The 19,409-nt window shown below is 38.8% G+C and overlaps 1 protein-coding gene and 1 long non-coding RNA gene across 2 annotated transcripts; one reads left to right on the top strand and one right to left on the bottom strand.

Moving 5' to 3' along the window:
- Positions 1–573: 573 nt before the first annotated feature.
- LOC127531664 (uncharacterized) lies at positions 574–2,979 on the bottom strand. The gene is made up of 2 exons (XR_007938805.1): positions 2,856–2,979; positions 574–2,786 (listed from the first exon to the last, which is right to left on the bottom strand). It is a non-coding gene; the product is annotated as an uncharacterized LOC127531664 (long non-coding RNA).
- limd2 (LIM domain containing 2) lies at positions 2,829–18,646 on the top strand. The gene is made up of 4 exons (XM_022195336.2): positions 2,829–2,966; positions 14,458–14,502; positions 14,736–14,872; positions 15,796–18,646. Exons 1-4 carry the CDS (start codon positions 2,901–2,903, stop codon positions 15,953–15,955), a joined length of 408 nt encoding a protein of 135 aa, XP_022051028.1. The 5' UTR covers positions 2,829–2,900; the 3' UTR covers positions 15,956–18,646.
- The last annotated feature ends 763 nt before the right edge of the window (positions 18,647–19,409 follow it).

Consider the following 19,409-nt stretch of genomic DNA (forward strand, 5'->3'; position numbering starts at 1 on the left):
AGAAATTAAGCAAATAGTATTTTAAAGCTGTGTTTCCCCTCATTTTAAGAACATTGACAACCAACAGTGTTTTTTCTCCTACCTTTAACAAGATAGCACAAATTGTTCCTTTAAGACATTAAAATGAAAGCTAAAATTTGCTTTTTACATTTTTGATAAGCATGAAGCACATTTGAATACATTTGCAGTTTTTAGATGGAGGACCCTTTGCCTGTAAATTTGTGCTTTAAATTGTTAAATGATGACTATTGTGTATTTGATATAAATACGCAGCCTCCTCCTTATTATCATCCTGTCTGGGATGTTTTCTCTCTGAAGTTATTGAGTCTACAGACAAACATGTTTACTCTGGGCAACAAAGGGAAGATGCCAGTAAACAAGACAAAGTAAAAAAAAAAAAAAAAAAAAATATATATATATATATATATATATATATATATATATATATATATATATATATATATGGGCTGCAACAGTTACTTAAGGTTTGTTCATATTATGGTATCGAGCATGATATCCAGTATAATGTACAAAAAGTATGGTTATGATATGTAGAACAGGAGAGGATAAAAGTGTCAATTTTCCGAATTTTTATTTGTCAAATAATGTGCTGAAAGTAACAAACAAAATAAAATATCTTGGTCACATCGTCACAGAGGATTTGTCTGATGATGATGACATAAATAGACAATGTAGAACATTGTACGCTCAAGCAAATACACTGGCACGAAAATTTGGGTCTTGCACTGAAAAAGTGAAGATAACGTTGTTTAAATCATATATCACACCTTTATACACTGCTCACCTTTGGACTAAGTACAAGAAAGGAACATTACAAAGACTGCAGGTGGCCTACAATGACGCCTTGCGTGTTCTTCTTAGGAGACCAAGATGGGCTAGTGCGAGTGAGATGTTTGTGTCAGCCAGAATTAACACTCTGCAAGCCACACTGCGTAAAATGATGTACAGTTTTATTTGTAGACTGAATATCTCAAATAATGAAGTGATTGTGTCACTGGTGAATATTGGCTGTAGTGCCATTCGCTATCAGTCTGGGATGTGGAAGCACTGGTATAGCTGTCTCTTTAAAGGGACGTTTTAACTGTTTTTGATTGTATCCTTTTTGTGTCTTGTTGTGTCTTTGTTTTTATGGTGTGTGTATTTGGACCTAGTGTCTGGAATAAAGTTGAAATAAATAAAATATATAGCCATCTTTTAACACTGAATGTGGAGTTGAAGCAATGTACAAGTATAAACCAGTTTAAAATACAGTATAAAAACATGATCTTTGCATGATACAAGGAAGAAGAGGGGGCTTGACTTATGCCAGGTGTTTACAGGAGTTATGGTTTATGTTGTTAATTACTTAATTGGTAACTAAGGATGAATTACTGATTGGTTTCTAGTTCTGTTCTTTTTGGTATGAGGGTATGTGTATGTGCATGTATGTATGTATGTATATATGTGTGTATGAATGCGTATATGTACATAGGTGTATGTATGTGTATTTATATAAACATGAATGTGTGTGTATATATTTATAGAGATAAATATAAATCGATAATATCATATTACTTTATCATATCTTACATGTATAAATATATATTGAATGTTATATAATTAAATTTTAGGAAGCTGGAAATTATCAATCAATAGTTTATGGAAAAGGGGTGGGATTAAATAAGTGTTTGCTCACTTCTTCTCACTCCTTTTCGAATATGTAGATCTACTCCAAAAGTGTGGCAAAATTCTTCTGCTTTATGAAATTGTTTTGCATGCATGTGTATGGATATGTATGTATATCAGTCTTGGGTATGTATGTCTATATGTATGTATGTATGTGTATGCATATACAGTATATATATATGGATATTTAATATCCATTCTTTGCTCACCTGATACTTGTGTTTACATATTCGAAATAAATATCTCGAACCAAACCAAACCAACACTACACTTACCTGTTACTGTTTAATATAGACTTTGTGTTGAATATTGAAAACCGCTCTAAAAACAGTCTGACAGATGGGTTAAATAATACATAAGGATATTAACAGGAGAATTAGCTGCTGTTACAAAAGCAGCTTGTAACTCTTTTATTAATGTTTCATTGTCTTTCTTTTAATATTTTGTGCTCTGAATTTTTTGCAGTTATTTATTTTATCCCTGTAACTCATTTTTAATGTTTTATTGTTGCTCATAGGTTTATTGTCTTAACTATTGAATAATTGTCTTGATTAATGTTCAGTTGTCTTTCTCTTCGTCTTTGCTAATGTTTTGTTGTCTTTCTTCTGATCTTTCATTGTTGTTTTATTTATTATTATTTTGTAAAGCACTTTGTGAATCCAGTTTTAAAATGTCCTATGGAACTGAAGTTAGCTATAATTATAATCAATACTGATATTCATACATAATTAACCGTCAGTTATTACAATAATTTGACCCAAATCGATGACTAAATTGATAATATATCAGCGTTAGAATCATTAAAGCATCCAAATCATACATGACATGTTCAAAGACACCTAACACAATTAACTCTAAAAGACCGATATCAGACAAATTGAAATTAATGTACATAATAGCAGTCCTAAAAAAATATTGTTAGCTCTCAAAGAACAAAATGTACAGCCACGATCACTACCACTTTTAAACCCATTCGAAATACAGCAAATGATCTAACATTTACGTACCCCAAAAGCCTCTTGTTCCAGTTGTAGTGCCGGTTTGTCTGATGACCCCTTGAACGCGTCGGGAGCAGATGAGAACCAATCACGTGCGACATCCTGCCGAAGGAAAAAAACTGTTCTGTTAAAAAACCGAGACGAGTAGCGAAGCGGAGCGTAGAAACTCACCGGCACCGGCGCAAGCGTCCGCAACAAAGCCTCCCGGAGAAGTGAATGAGAGAGCGAATAGCTGCCTCCAGCTGCCGAGGACCGATTGATACCAGACCGCCAGCGCAGATGGTGAGTGTCTTTTTCTCGGCCGTTTGCACCGTGTGTGTCTGCAGCCTCCCTCCCTCCGCCGCTCCGCCGCTCTCCCCGCTGCTCCCTCTTCTTCTGTTCAGGAGAGGAGGTGAGGAGATGATGTCCGTCCACTCGGGAAGGTTTATCGGTCCTGGACCTGGTTATTTATCTTATCCACTGTGGGAATTTCGTGAATTGTGCTTTATATCTAGCGGAGAATTTAATACCCACCGCCGTTTTGCCCCAAAATGCGCCGCTCAGTGTACCGTCTGTTTGTTAGCTAGCTTAATGGCTAATTAATATCAACTAGCAATATGATTTAAATCTATTGAATAATGTATTATTGCACAGGATCGCTGCTTATCCTGCAATTCCTGCTCATAATTCATTTCTTGACCTATTTTTTATGTACTGCTTTTGTTAATTGAAATATGTTTTAATAATATAAAGCATGTATTTATGTTCTTGTTTTGTTTGAGCATATACTAGCTATAGCAAGCTGTGATTATTAGCATACAGCTGTAATAACGGGTCTGTTCACTCCCTATCAGCCCAGAGTTATATAAAGATCTGTAGTAAAACGAACCCCTCCACTAAAGGAAGTAAACAAAGAAAATTATGCAGATAACAATAGACATCATATTGTTCTCAGGGAGTATGTTTACATCAGGGCTGCACATTAGTTTCACAGTCGAATCGTCGGTTAGTTGTGTCTGTAAAATGTCAGAAAATGGTGAAAAATGTATCAACACGTGTTCTGTTTAGCTATATATGTATAAATTGCAATATGAAAAAATACAGAAATTTCAACCAGAGGGCTTGAAAAACTCTAACAGGAAAGAATTCATCTTGCTGGAGGATTGGCCTGATTTTGAAAGGGAGTAAATCTGCATCACGAAAACAACATCTAAAAGAGAATACAGAACGACTTTTTTTGAGTGTGAACTGTTTGAAACGTTGCTCATATGGTGTTACACAGTCGCTTTGGCTTTCAGATTTGGCCTTGAACTCATCATACAGAGCTTTGTGGTGCTGATTTCAATGGTCAAACAAATCAGACGTGATGTCTCATGTAGTGTGCAACAACAGCAAGACACTGCTGACAGATTAGCTGTTTTTGATCACCGTCATCCTTTATGTAGCAAAATATTTCTGCACAGCTGATGTTGCATTTCTTTTTGCAACCAAATTTTCCTTGTTACCGTTTCTTTCCTTCTCCTTACTCATTTTGCTGTACGGAAGCACAGCCTACTCGTCAACAAGCTTTGTGTAGTTTAAATAAAGTTACAGAACAGAAAAACTTTAATCAGCATAAATGTTGTATCATCAGACAGGCTTCTCTTGTAAATTAGTCATAGAAAACAAAAACCACGGGAGATTTTGTTTGGTATCAAGCAGCAAAAAATGTGTAGCTTAATGTGTTTAAGTTAGTTCACGTTGTTTTACATTGCACTTCCCCATCGCACATCTGCACATTGCAATAACGTTGCTCCAACGATACACTGTGCCCGCCGATATTGTTTTACATGTTTACACACGTTAACTGTGAAACCACCAAATACTATTCCCAATAATAACAACACTGTGTTTTCAACAGAAGTTTTAGAGTAGAAAATATTGAGGGACCTGATCATTCATATTTTTGCATACATGATCATAAAAGTATCTAAGTTCTTATTACCAAAATCCCAACCATTCACTCTTGTACGACTAGCAAATGATTAGAAAGATAAGATGTTTATGTGTTTAACACATAATCCAAAACCAGATCATAACCCACAATTACAGAGAAGCACATGCAAACATGCTCTCTGAAACTTGAAACTAATGGTCCTGTAATTGTACACTGCAGCATACAGACGTACCTACCAAATGGACGAGTGACTGGATTTTCAGCTTTGTGCAAATTTATTGCCTGTGTTTGTGTTGTCAAGCAGTTGTCAACCCACTATGTGGTCTGCTAAAACCACTTTTTATCCGTCCAAGGCACCACAGCTTTGGGACTCTGTAATTATAGCCCTGGCATATGGCGACAAGGCTTAAGTAAGTATATGGTCGTTTTCATTTCCTGCCATCATCAGTGGACTGTCTGACAGTAATTTCAGTCAGAGTTGACAGCACAGATTGACACCCTGCTCTGTTGGCTGATTTACGTCAGGATTCTGGCAGATTTTCTGTTGTTGCAATTTGACTGGCTTGTTTGCCCAGAAAATGGCTAAATAATGCAGCTTCAGACAAAGCGTACAGAACAAAGCTGCAGTGAGCTAATATTTATTTTGTTTGACCATATGGTCTTCTGTCAAACAATTACCATTAACGGCACCAGAACCTGAGTTGTTGGGCATGTCAGAAGTGCCATATGCTTGATGGCAGGGTGTTTGCCTGCTGTCAGATGCGCAGGACAGAATTAAATGGGTCGCCAGCAGGTCCAAGCCACAGACCTGCAGGCAAAAGCGGTCAGCGAAATTGTTGTAACTAGCTGCCTACCTGTCACTTTCTTTCCCTGAACATTTATTATATCCGTTAGGTTCAGCATTGAACATAGGAAATACAGTGAGGGTGGTTGTTTGGACAATGGAACCTTTTTTTAGACTTGGAAAGGTGTAGATGTTTCACACTGTGATTTTTTTGCTTTTAAGAGATTGAAGTGAATTCTTTTTCTGCCTTTGTATTGTTGTTGTACATCACTTTTTGCAAGCCAAATCACAAGAGGTCTTTATTTTCCAGTCATCCCTGCCAGTTTGGCTCATACATGCATGCACCCCATTTTTGAAGGAAGGCACAAATTTTCTCCTCTGCAGAACACAAATCACACTTTTAGACTTTGTATTGTAAACCTGTGTGGAAGTATTCAGGTCTCACATTGCAGGCCAAGGACTTAAGACATTCCTTGCACTTTGATTTGTTCCAATTACTTCATTTTCCTGACAAGGTTCACTGCAGTCTCCTGTAAATCAAACCTCAGACAGATTTGTGAGGTTGGTAATAAAAGCTTCTCTGCACAAATAATACACCAGCAAGCCAGTCTGTGGAAGATGACAAAAGCCAACAATTGTCATTTTACTGCCCTAGATGAAGATAAAAAAAAAACTCTGTAATGACATGATTATATCTTCTTCTTCATTCTTAAATGTAATTTTGATCTAAACAACATCCATTCACAGATAACTGACCTCATGACTAAAGACCTCAGGGAACATAGTTTAGAAATAGTGCACAGAGTAACATCAGTCAGTAGCAGATACCACATTTTAAGTCTGTACTCTGAGTAATCTGCTCACTGTTATTTCAATTATTACATTTATATTTGAACTAACTACCGCTTATTGGTCGAAAAAGTCTAAATCAGTAATTCCCCTGTTCCTTGGCCCTCATTGTCCTGGACTGCAGCTAACTTTGTGATGGAAACTTGGCTGTGATTGCAAAGCCGATATTTGCATGAGAGATTTTGCTTTCAAAGCGGGACGAGGCTTGCTCTCCTGAATTCCAGCACTGGAGGATAATTGGATTGTGAAATGCTCCCTCTTCTCCGGGTCATGATAACGTCTGATCAGGTGCATCACTCACGGCTGTTTCTTCACCTCCTTCAAGGAGGTTTGCGGAACGCAGTGGCCTCTCGCTATATCAAGTCAACACAGGCTCCGGGTTTTCAGTGCATTCTTTCATAGGGCGTCACGGATTTTGTTCTTTTCAGTTTTGAGAAGAAAACATAAACAGAGTAGCTGCTGCAGCATACCTGCACCAGCCATTAGATTTCCCCATAAATCACCAACTTTAACACCGTTTGTGTTTAACACCATTTGTGTTCAAAAGGGGAAGAGTGTCCTGTTGGTAACTAGACCAACAGAAGACAAGTAGGGCATATTTCTTGAAGAGCAGATGTTGAACTTGACTTTTTGACTTTGTCATTATTGTCAGATTTTATGAATTGAAAGCAGAACAGGATCTTGTGTTAGCCCTTTATTAGATAAATCTGTGAAAATGATCAGAGGATGGTGTCAACTGTGTCTTCTTCATTCAGCCTCTTCAAAAGAGGAACAAAAGGAAACATGAGGGTTTTTCTGCAAAGGTAGACAGACAACTTTAAAGTTCAGAGAGCAGAAGCTGCTGACAACTAGCTACAAGTGAATAGGCAGTATCACTTTCAATATTATAGCAGTCTGCTTCTGAGAAATAGTACATGAAAAATGGCAAAATATTTGTCTTAAAAAATGCTTTAGTTCCCTTTCAAATTCACAGAACACCAAAAAAAAAAAACCTGCACCACTCCCTGGTTTTAGCTGTTGATCTGTTGATTAGACGAAACAAGATGCACTATTTTTCTCTTTGGATTTATACCTGGCAGTAGTGTTGTAGTCAAGATCATTGTACCGAGAACAGACCAAGAGTTTGAGGGGTTGAGTCTGAGTGAAGACCAGGACCAGATCAGTGCAAGTCCCACTTTGCATGACACACATAAAATTAAATGTGGAACATGCAAGCTATTGCACTGAACCACTGAATAGTGCCCTGAAACATTCAGTGTATAAATAAGTAGAGTTATGTACAGCTAATGTTTGCTAAATCTCCTTGGGTGAGGGGTGAAGAGCTAGCTTCTCTTATTCTTGCTTTCTAAGAGCCAATAAGAGTTTGACATCTCAGTGCGCTTTGCGTATTGAAGCATTTTGAAGTTTCACAGACAAACTCTTTGTGGTTTTGGTAGCAAAATTTTATCACACAAGATTTGACTGACATCTCTTACCAGACAACAACAGTTTCTTTTCTTATCTTACGCATTTACTTACTTGAAGTTGACATGAAGGATGGCAGAGGAATGACAGCCATTACCATAAACAAAATATTGGATTAAAAATGAGTTTGTTGCATTTGAAACATTAAATTTTGCATCCAATCCCAGTGTTGATGTTAACCAATACACCAGACAATGCACCGGCACTTCAGTAAGAATAAGAGTAAGAGTAAGTGGTTCTGAAATACAATCCTGAGTCATTTTTATCTGTACCAAGTCAAAATGCACGCAATGTCGAGATCCAAAAGTGGTCTTAGGAACTTTGTCTCAAGACTGCAGATCGACAGATTATTGCACTGATATTCAGTATTTTTCTATCAGTATTAATGTATTTTTTATGTTGAAAAATATAAAATAAATTAATTTAAATATCCATTTTAAAACTTTTAACTGCAGATGTATACCAGTTTTTGGTCTCCGTCTTTACTAATAATCTCTCTCTGTCCTTATAAACCATATGGTTGAACTCTGACTAGGCTGAATGCTACACTATCTAGCAGTGAAGATAGTTCTTAATTTTTTCTTTTATTAAAAGTCTGTTAGTCAACTGATTGAGAACATATTTGTCACATTAGTAGACATAGTTTTGCTTTTTGTAGCCCTAACCCTAACCCTAACCCTAACCCTAACCCTTTTCACCCTTAATTGATCATGAACCTCTGTCTGAATCTTAAAGGAAGTGAAAAAACAAGTCTCTGTCTATTGAGACATGCAGACATGCGATGGACATCCTCACTGAAAAACGCCCCATCATTTTCTAGTTGCATAAAGGAAGTTCAAAAGGGGAAGAGAAGCTGACCGAACCCCTCAACACGCCACCAGATGTGATTACTCTGCAGACTGCTGTGCTGTATCGTCATCTGACGAATGAGACCATTTTGTTCTTCTATCAGCCCCACAGCCAGTCAACTGTCAAAACCTCAAGTTCAGCTATTTTTCCATCACAGGAGTTTTTTTTTTAACCCCATTCGTGTCTTGAGTGTTTTACCCTTTCCCGTGAATCTCTTCCACATAACTTGCTTGGTCTCTGCATGTTCAGAATTACTGATATGAAATTACTGTCAAGGGGAGGCTGTATATCTTCCCTGCAGCAGCTGTTTTTTGCTGCTGTATCAATTCCATGGCTTGCAGGTCCAAAAATATGTTACCTATAGCAAGATGCTATCTGCAAAAAATATTAAACTTGAGGCTCTAAGTTATTTTGCGAGTACTGGCTCGCAGAATGTTTGTTACGATGAGTTTAAAGCCAAACTGCTTGACAGCTGATAAATGGTCTTATTAACACTCTATTTGAAGGATGGGGTGCTTCACATTTCTTCAGTTTTTCCCACTCTGCTGTCCCAAGCAATTTAACAATGATCGTGTTTCTAAAAATAAGGACTGAGAGAGAGAGGCTGGGAGCCTTATTTTGGACGAATGACAGGAGAAGTTTGTTAGCATAGCGCCTGCCTTCCCTTGTAGGGGTCTGTAGCAGTGAATCATGCAACACAAAGTGCACTCAGTGATGATAAAGTGTGTATCGGTGGGGTTTGTCTTCTTGTGTTTTGTCCATCAGCACTACAAGGAGAAAAATGTGGAGGTTTCCCCCTATTTGAACTTCTTGAACTTTTTAACCCTTCACTCTGGTAATATTCTTTCGAGTTGTTGTAGCTGGATAATAGCTGTGATTTACATCAGGAGACAGCTCTTGTAAACACAAAGATATAGACAAGAGGCCTGGTTTGTAGTTTTGGCACCTCGTTGAAGACAATGGTAAAGAACTTATGCACTTCATTTTGAGTTTGTATATTTTCTGAAGTGCGTCTTTAAATTCTCTCCCTATTACATCTTCTTCTTATTTTGAAAGAATAATCGCTAACTTCACTGATGTTTACCTCCCGTGTCACATGCATGATCCATGGCCTCTGGGGAAAAGCAGTAGGATTTGTGACCATAAGGGTGAAAATGTTTTTTAGAAAACCCTTTTCACAGTGACTGAAATACAAACTGTTTCTTTAACTTACAGACGTGTAGGGCTGCGGCTAGCCATTAATTTCAACGTTGAGTCATCTGTTCATTATTTTCTACGTTAGTGATATAGTCGTTGGTCTGTAGAATGTTGGAAAATGGTGAAAAATGATCTGTATTCCCCACAGCCCAAGATGAAAAATATCTTGTTTTATCAACAACCCAAAGATGTTCAGTTTACTGCCATAGAGGAGAAAAGAAACTAGAAAATATTCACATTAAGGGAATCGCAATCAGAGGATTTAGACATTTTTCCTTAAAAAATGACTGAAACCAATTCATCGATTATCAAAATAGGAGATGATTCATTTTATAGTAAATAACTAATTGATTAATCAGTAAATCTTGGCAGGTTTATAGGTGAGAATGCACTATAGTAGGGATCGTATGTATGTTTTTTATAGGTTTGTAGAGATTATTATTGATCAAGGACACCAGGTATCAATTTTTTTGAACTGATATTCGACTATCTTGGTGTTATAGTTCAGAATACCAAACTCCAAAGCAAAACATAAATGAAACACTGTTGTGTATTTGTGTTTTACAAATGTTTAATGTGGGTGTGTCATTGCTGGACAGACAGAGAGAGACGGCTGCATCAGAGTCAAAGTAGCACATTATTCAATAAATTTTATCGATAATTAGCATAGTTTACCATAAAGCTGGAACAGGAGAAACTGCTGACATGGCTCTGTCAAAAGGTGCAAAGAACACCATGTCAGGAACTTCAAAACTATTGAGCAACTCATGTCGTGTTTGGTTAATCCCTACAAAATGCGAAGTGTGAAAAACACAAGTTATGTTGTAACAGGGATTATGTGCCAGACTGTTTAGGCTTCTTTGCGTGTGTCCAGTCTTTAACCGAAATCACCTGGCTGTAGCGGAAGTGATATATATCTGATGCTAATTCTTCCCAAAACTACCCCTTTAAATAATAATTTACTGAGCAAAGGGGAAGCCGGTGCAACCATCCAAAAAGCTCCTGGGAGGTTGCAACATGAACACACACACACGACATGTGCAGGTGAGATTAAAACCAAAGTGAGGGCTCAGTGTGGGGAGTTGATGCTGTGAGCCAAGAGTTGAAACTCTGTTGCAAGAAGACTTGAACACTGGAGTGAAAGTGCTCTTTGTTTGGTAAGATAACCACACTCCAGCTGGCTCTGGCTTCTCACACGCTAGTATGTCAAATTGCTCCACAGTTAAAGCAGAGTTAGGCATAGTGGAGCTAATCAATCACACCACAAACCCTCTTTATGTTTGTGTTGAACACCTCTTTCTTTGTTCACCGCGGCCTTTCCTTTCAAATCCCTACGTTCGATTTATCGTCTCCTTTATTAGTCTGGAGGAGTCTCGTGTTAATTTTTTTTGGCATTTGTCTTTATTTACAGTAGATAGTGCAGTAAAGAGTCCAGTCGGGAATTGCATCGAGCTGCTTCTTGACAGCATTTGCACCATAAACACTCAACTGTCAGGTCACCCCAAATGTCAATTTTTGAGGATTAGAAACATAGATCAGTTTTTATTCACGTTTGCAGTTGAGTGATTTATAGAGAACAAGCAGTTATTTACATTTAATTATTGAGACACTTGGTTCGTTACGACTGTCCCTGCTGGAACTCTACGAGACAGAGGAAGCCACGTGTGTCATAACAGCTTCCTGCCACATTCAAGCACTTTGGTGACAACTGAGCCTCATGTACATATAAGGCAAAAGAAGACAAGATGGCACAAGCTAATGTGAAGTCTTCCAGGATGTCTGTGCATGTGTTTTTGCTATGCATGCCTGCCCCTAACATGGTAACTTATCTTGCTGGCTTGTTTTTCATCACAAAAAACATTGGCAAGTGTCTGCATTCAGTCTGATCAGGTTTCCTTTTTTGGCTACATCATGATTTCTTATACACACCTGAAGCCCTTATTGACCTCGTTTTCATGCATTTACAGCCTTCCACTCAATATTGCCTACAAATGTACTGACTTAATCATTCAGACTCAAGTTTCAGCTGTGTTGGAAAATATTGAGAAGATCAGAGTCATGTCAGCAGGAAGTGGTGTAGCATGTATGCTGCTAGATAACCAGCAAAGTGTGAGCTGCCTGCGAGCTAGCAACAACAGTTTAACTGAGCTCAAAAAGGAATCGGGGATGAGGAGGAGATGGCCGGCTGTTGGGATTGTTGTGATTGCATCTACAGGAAGCGGCATGGCCTCACTGTTAATGAACCAATCATTGCAAAACCATCTCATCCGGTTGCCATAAGTGCAGACAACACCCTTGCTGTTCCTTTTGCTCCGTTATTGAGTGATGCATTAGGGCAGCCAGGTCCAAAATAGTATGCAAATCACTGAGGGTGTTCACGCTGGTTAGATTACTAATCAAAGAGGACCACAGAGATAACCTCTTCAAGTGATGTACAGATCAGGAAGGGTGATATCATAATATATACACTGTAAAACAATGTAAATTTGTCCACTGTGCTGATCTTCTTGACTTAAATATCTGTGGTTATGTTCGGCTGTGAGCAGTGTTGCACATGAATGAGCAGGACTTTTTTGTCAGCATGAGTTGTGTGGTTAATGCACACTGAAAGTTTATCTAGTTCAGGCAGTGACGTGTTCAGAAGAGAAAATTAGCACAACTTGAATCATTTAAACAACTGAATTTTGACTATAATTGGTCTTTTTCCTGGGAAGTTTAATACACGTGTCAGATACAGCATTGAACATGCACACACCACCTGGTGGCAATCTACAATCTGTGACATTACCAAAAACCTCAAAGTACAGGTTTATAGAAGCATTTTCTTTCACATTTTTTGCACCCGTGGGAAAAAATGTCAATTTTAAATGTATTTTATTTCCTGTGAGTGTCAAAACAAACTTTCCAGCTGGTCATTTATTTTATATATTATCAGTTTCTCTGTGATTCTCCTGAAGATTTACAAAGGCATAGATCTGTCTGTCATGTAGAACTAGCTGTTAATACCTCGTATTTGCTCTCCTATAACATGCTGCCAAGACTCTGCATGATAGCTACAGTAAGTGTGAGTTGCTTCTACAGGATTTGGACTCAGCTAAATGCGAAGTTTACTGACTTGGACTTATCTCTTGGCACGTCTTGTACTGCAGCTCCCATCCTAGGCAAATTACCTTAAGGTTCCCAGTAGCTCTGTTATGTAGAGCTAGACTTTATCTTCTCTTGATTGCACTCATGAGTCATGCAGCCCAACTCTGCAAGATGACCAAGTTAGCACTCACTAATTTCGTTGTTGCATGCTCAACCCCTAGATGCCATTCGCACAGTTGGGAGCCCATGTAGAGTCCTTTTTTCTTCACCCAGAGCCACTGACTACCTTCTTCAGCAGCTCCAGGGAGCTCTTTGACCTTTCCTCGCTCTCACATCTCCCGGAGGATCCTTGATATTGATGTGGCTACAAACCCTGTGTCGACTGTTCGGGCATTTGCTTTCCAGCCACGTTGCACATCAGCTGCAAGCTCAGTGTATAAATAATACATTTATAATTCATACTGATATCCTGATATAAAAAGACACGCACTCTGAGAAGCTTTTATCCATTCCTCGGTGCAGGAGGCAAGTTTTTCAGCCACTTCAGCGTCCCTTTGGACATTTTTACAAGGGAAGTGCATGCACAGAATTCATGCTGTCGCGTACATCAGGACTGTTTTGTGTGAGAGTGGTAAACCTGCAGAAAAAATTAGATCAGGCTGTGCCGATCTCCCTCTCTTTGCAACTCTAGTAGCAGTTCTTGAACCCCCCCCACCTCCACCTCGTCCTCCAGCTCCAGCCAAACTTCCTTACATAACAGGGTTTTAGCTAAGTCTGCAGTGGACTTTCCCCTGCCTCACCAGAGCCTGCCCTGCAGTTCCTCTGTGGCAGTTCCCAAGTATGCGTCTGAATGTTTCTCTGTCTGTTTATTATCCCCTTGAACTACCAGTTAGTCCTGCTTGAAGATGTGATCATGCTTATTGCTGCTGGAGACCCGCGACAAATCTCCAGAGGGCAGATACAGTCATGGCTACTATGTCACTTCCTCCAGCAAGGTTTTTGTCTTTCCTCTTAACCTTGACTGCGCCTCGGAAGCCTCTCAGCTGCTTCTGTCACTGTGAACCCAGCTGCAGTTACACGAGAAAAACATCAACACCTACAGTGAGCTGAGAATTCTGTTGACCTATCGCAGCCGGAAAATGAAAGAGTAAACCTGCGTATGATTGTAGGGTTGAGTGAGACAAATGCTCCATTATATGCATGGATTACAAGCTGCAAAGACTGTGGTGTCAGTTATGCTATTTCACTGAGAAATCATGTTGCTCGGTGACGCTTTTTAACTGGAAGGCTGGTTCTGGGTTGTTCTGCTATGTCGAGGGCAGCCTCCATGCAGAGCGACCCACAGCTCGGCTCACATGACCAGACAGAAGGCACCTGATCCTCTCCCTGGGGTGCAAAGAGACAGATGGAGCGAAAAGAAAGAGTGGGAGAGAAAGAGATCAGATTGGCAATACGAGCACACTGGTAAAGGTAATAAGAGGACAGTGCAAAATTTCCATTACTGTGAAGTTTCTGTGCTGATTTAAATCTGACAGGACAGAAATCTCCTCTTGGCTTCACCTTATATTTACTATAGCATGGACAGCTGTTGGGTACATATATTTGAATACATTTGTTTCTTTTTCCAGGACACCAGAAACGCCACTGAGGAAAAACCTGTCCAGCGATCTAAGGTAAATATACACTCTCTGTTTTTTCCTCCTCGTCCTTCACTCGTGGTCCTGTGTTCATCCTTGTGCCCCACTTCACTTTTGTCAGCCTTTGATCTCCAAAGAGAGCAAAGGAGGTCTTTCCTGCATTTTGTGTCTTTTGTAAGGACTAGCTTTCATCTCCCCAGAGCTCAGTGCCTTTTACTGCCGCCTGTGTGTGTGCGTCTGGTAGTAAATCAGCGCATTTATGTGCTCAGTCTTTCAGCTTTAAGACTCAAAAGGAAGTGTGCACATCATGTGAGAAGACGGTCTACCCGATGGAGAGATTGGTCGCCAACAATCTGGTCTTCCATTCAACGTGTTTCTGCTGCAAGCACTGCAACGCCAAACTCAGGTGACTATATAGAGTTTTCCTGTGTGATTTTAAGAGATGAGTGCCAAAACCTGGTAATAATTGGGCTAAATTATCAAAGAATGGAGGATTTTGTCATTTCTGCTATCTGTAGAAGAGAAATTAAGAAAATATACATGTTTTTTTTATTTTTGCTACATAAACATAATTTTTGCACATTTCATCTGTTTCTAATTCGTCCATGAAGCGTTTTTGTTGTTCCTAGTCTACGCACAGACACAGACTGCTCTTACTGTCAGTGATGAAGAGAAGTAGAAAGTGTGGTCACACTTTGGTAGAGTCAGTGCTAGTCAATGTTAGTTTTTAGAAGTAGAAGCAGAAACACGGTCAGTCTGTTGAAACATCCAGTGGAAGTTCACCACGCACAACTGACGAGCTCATAGTTTGTTTCTGGTTGCCATATTAATGATGCTTTCAATCTAAAGCCTGCACACAGAATTAGCTAAATGATACAAACATAAGCTGATGAATAAAACAACCACTAGCCAGCAGATTATTTTTGTTGAAATACATCATCTGAGCTGCTGTTTCGAAAGCAGGGTGGATTTAGTGATTCAGGGGCTGCAGACCAACTGTCTTGCTTTATTTTCAGTCTTTCTCTAGCTGAATGTTGATGTTGGAGCAGTAGAAGAAGCATTCTGTTTTCTTAAGTGAAACTATTAATACCACACAGTCAAAATACTGTCAAAGAAAAACTCCTGCATACATTTTTTACTTAAAAGTACAAAACGAAAGAGAAAATTTACCACAGAGAGAAAGTGAAGCAAATGTTCATGTTCAGGCTTAATATGTTTTGGTTTCAGTATCTTATCAGTACCCATCCCTGGTGATTACTTGACTTTCCTCTGCACCCGTCTTCTTTGATTTATGTATTCTAACTCTTTGATTCGTCCCCTCTTTGGCAGCCTTGGCTCCTTTGCAGCTCTTCAAGGCGAATTCTACTGCAAACCCCACTTCCAGCAGCTGTTTAAGAGCAAAGGCAACTACGACGAGGGCTTCGGACGCAAGCAGCACAAAGAGCTCTGGGCCTCCAAGGAGACAGATAATATAACAAAGACACCATAATCATGTCTGCCTGTGTCCTGTCACAGACCTGCCTCTTCTTTTTCCTCCTAACACCTCCAATACATTACGATGAACACGTGCCTCGTACGCTGGGGTACCGTTAAATCACCAACGCACTCACTCGCTTTTTAAACACCATCAGAACATGCACAAACAGCTCGGAAATGACTGGACAGTCATGATCCATCCCACCTCAAATCTGATAATAACTTTAATTTCCAATTTCTTGCCTGGAATTGGTAGTTGATTGTGACCAAAAGCCTTCTCTGGTATGGGGAGTGTAAACACTTTTCTTTTTAAAATTCTTTTAAATAATTTGCACCCTTTTCTTTGTGGATTGTGTACACTGTATGCTCAGACGAACATATCAGAGGGGTTACAGAGCATCAATGTTTTGCAGTAGAGCATACACTCAGGTCAATTTTCTCCCAAGGATTAAAACAAAATACAGCCTCGCTTACTCATTGCAACAAAACACAAGTCAAAATAATAGTCCTCAGTATTATGACGATGAAGTTTGTCAGGTTTCATATATTTGAGGAGCAAACAGGGTACAGAGTACTGTAAAATAACGTGCACATCAGCAACAGCTCACCTCTCGCATTTTAATCTTTTGTTAACTGTTTTTACTGCTCACGTCATCCCATAATAGTTCTTATTTTAACGGCCACTCGGAGTCTTATCCTTGCATGTTGGTATGACTGGGTCTTAATAGCCTTATCTTATGACTGTATTGATCTCTTGTGTTGTGAATGGTTTTGTTTGTTTTCATAGCGAAGTCGTCACTTTTTAGAGTTTGGATTCGATCGATGTCATGGCATAAGTTGATCTCTGAGCTTTTTGATGGAATTCTCGGATTGTGTTTTGTATACCGTCTGTACATAGAGCTGTAGTTTGTGATTAGTGAACATTCCCAACCATGCTGTACCTCTCGTCTTGCACATACGACCACACACGATCACCAGACAAAACGCTGATAATCACAGGGAAACTGAGGCCTCGTCCACAAACATCCCTCCCTCTGTCCTATGAGGCATAAAGAGGAACTTAAAACATCCAAACGGTTAAACTGATTAGTACAAATACATTTAAGTGTCATAAATGAGGATGTTGATGGACGGAGCTTAAGTAAATCACTTCACCCTTGTCAGTTGTTGGTGTCTTGTGAGGATTTTTCCCATGCTGTATTTGAGTGTGTTCGTATAAAGTGGATAGTTTTTACGGGGACAGACAGATCCAATCCAATCATCATGTCCTGAACATCCGTTGTTATTTGTTCCCCTCACTCCCATCCAATAAGCATGGACAGGTTTCCTTTTGCAATTAATGCCTTCCTGTTCTCATCTCCTGTCTTATTAGCTAAATACAGCTAAGCAACTGGACCTATTTTCCTTAATATTAAATTCCCAATAGGTGGATGGAGAGTTTGTCACAGTGTTTTGGTCCCCTGATGTGCACCTGCATGCTGCATGCAAAAACCCAATGCAGAGCACCCCCTGCTGGGGAAAGTGTGACAGTAGTGTCTAGTGTGAGAGGACGAAAAATGATTTGCCCATAAAACCCAACTTCGCCTTTATTCAAAGTTTTTTTGCCTCAGTGTGCGGTGCAGCCGCTGCACTCCAGCTGCGTTTGATCTTATTTAATCGCAACGTCGACGAGAAACGAATCCAGTTAGACAAGATTTCCATGTTTATATTTCATTCTTCACGAAGAATGAGTCTAAAGCCATTTAAGTATCTCATTTTAGAAAATATCCGAATACCACTGACACTTGAATGACACAAAGTACTTTTTGTGACTGAAGGTTTACTGTGAATTTGAGCGCGCTGTGCAGAATAGAAAGCTTAAACAGATGGATATTTGCTACTTTTTTTAAGAAAAGAGAAGCCTTAGAAATAAATAGCTGACCTTATTGCTTTTTCAACAAAACCTTTGAGTGCACAGATCTTTACAAAGAAATCTCCTGATCATGCCTTTTCAAAAACAGACCTGCTTATTTTAGATTACCACTCCCTAACATAGAATTACTTCACTCGACCAGCAGCCATTTTTCCTATCTAACCATTTTTATCCACATGTATGATAATCCTACTATGTGTTCTGGTGTACGTTTTATTTTTGTCATTTTAAAATGGTCCTCTGGATCCCAGGGAATGCTTTAAAATCAAGAGAATTGTATCTAGGAATGCTGTCTTTGTCATTCTCTGTTAGCAGTTCGCCAAGGTACAACTGCGAAATCTGTGAATTGCAACTTCTAAGTGTAATAGAGCAGACAAGGTACACTTTACACTGGTGCCAAGAGGCTCAGGTGAATGATTGCAGTGTAACGGTTTAATGTTAATTCTGTGAGTCATTTCATTTTTGTGCTAAACTTAATGTGGACTTACTTGTCAATGCTGTTATCGAGACATCTTAAATGTATGCATCTTTGAAAGTGTATTCTATATTCCAGACTTGACCTGTGGATTGAGGTGGCCTTACAGCTAAAAGGACGCTTGGACTGTGTTTGCAGTCTTTCTCCTCTATTCTCCCTTCTCTCTATTGCTTAGTGGTGGTTTGGAACATTTTAAAATGTAAGCGCCCCCCTTTCTACACCAATATACACAATCATTTTGTGCATATTCTTGTTTTTATTTTCGTTTTTTACATGCTTTTGGAGAAAAAATAAAATGCTGGTGTTGGTTTAATGCATTGATTTTCACCGTGTGCTTATTTTGTGATGGTTCTCTGAGGTTACTGTGACTTAATGAAGTTGTAATATTCTACAAAAGCATTTATTGATTGTGAAATCACTCTCACAAGCAGCTCATATCAAGTGTTTTTAGCAACAGTGAAAGAATATATGAGATATGATTAGATTTATTGGTCCCTCACTGGGGAAAATCACACATTACAGCAGCTAGATAAAAATGAAAGATAGTAAACAGCAAGACAAGCAATACAAAGGTAGAATAAAGATTAAAAACATAAAGATAGAAATAGACTATCTACACTTTTCACATGTACAGACATGGCATTAAGAATATTTGGACCCAGATTGTTGCACACACATTTATAAAAAGGCAAGTAATACAACTGCTCTAGCAAATATCAGCTGTAAAAAAAAAAAAAGTCTCAGAAGAATAACAACACCACAACTCTACTGTAGGGCCTTTTTTTTTTACAATAGTAAACCTAATGCCTCAACTTTTAATTTTTCAGTTTTTGACATATGATAGCATTTTAAATCAGCTGACATTTATGTAATATTGCACAGCGGTGTAGCCATTTTATACTGTTTGTCTTTTAGCATGTAAAAAAAAACAATATATGCACATGTTAACATGGTTAAAAAGTAGATATTCACCGGAAGGATTCTTTAAATTCAGTAAGTTAATAGCTACTTGTTATTTAGCTTATTGTCATTTCATTTAATTCTATTGTTCCGATAGTTTTGCAGGTCTCAAACGCCTCA

The sequence above is a fragment of the Acanthochromis polyacanthus genome, chromosome 21 (assembly GCF_021347895.1).
Source record: "Acanthochromis polyacanthus isolate Apoly-LR-REF ecotype Palm Island chromosome 21, KAUST_Apoly_ChrSc, whole genome shotgun sequence".
Lineage (NCBI taxonomy): Eukaryota > Metazoa > Chordata > Actinopteri > Pomacentridae > Acanthochromis > Acanthochromis polyacanthus.

Excerpts from the sequence above, each read along its gene's own strand:
- limd2 (XM_022195336.2), top strand. The coding sequence starts at position 2,901 with ATGAGAGAGCGAATAGCTGCCTCCAGCTGCCGAGGACCGATTGATACC. Across the intron at positions 2,967-14,457 it reads CCAGACCGCCAGCGCAGATG|GACACCAGAAACGCCACTGA; the intron begins GTGAGTGTCTTT and ends TTCTTTTTCCAG. Across the intron at positions 14,873-15,795 it reads CACTGCAACGCCAAACTCAG|CCTTGGCTCCTTTGCAGCTC; the intron begins GTGACTATATAG and ends CCTCTTTGGCAG.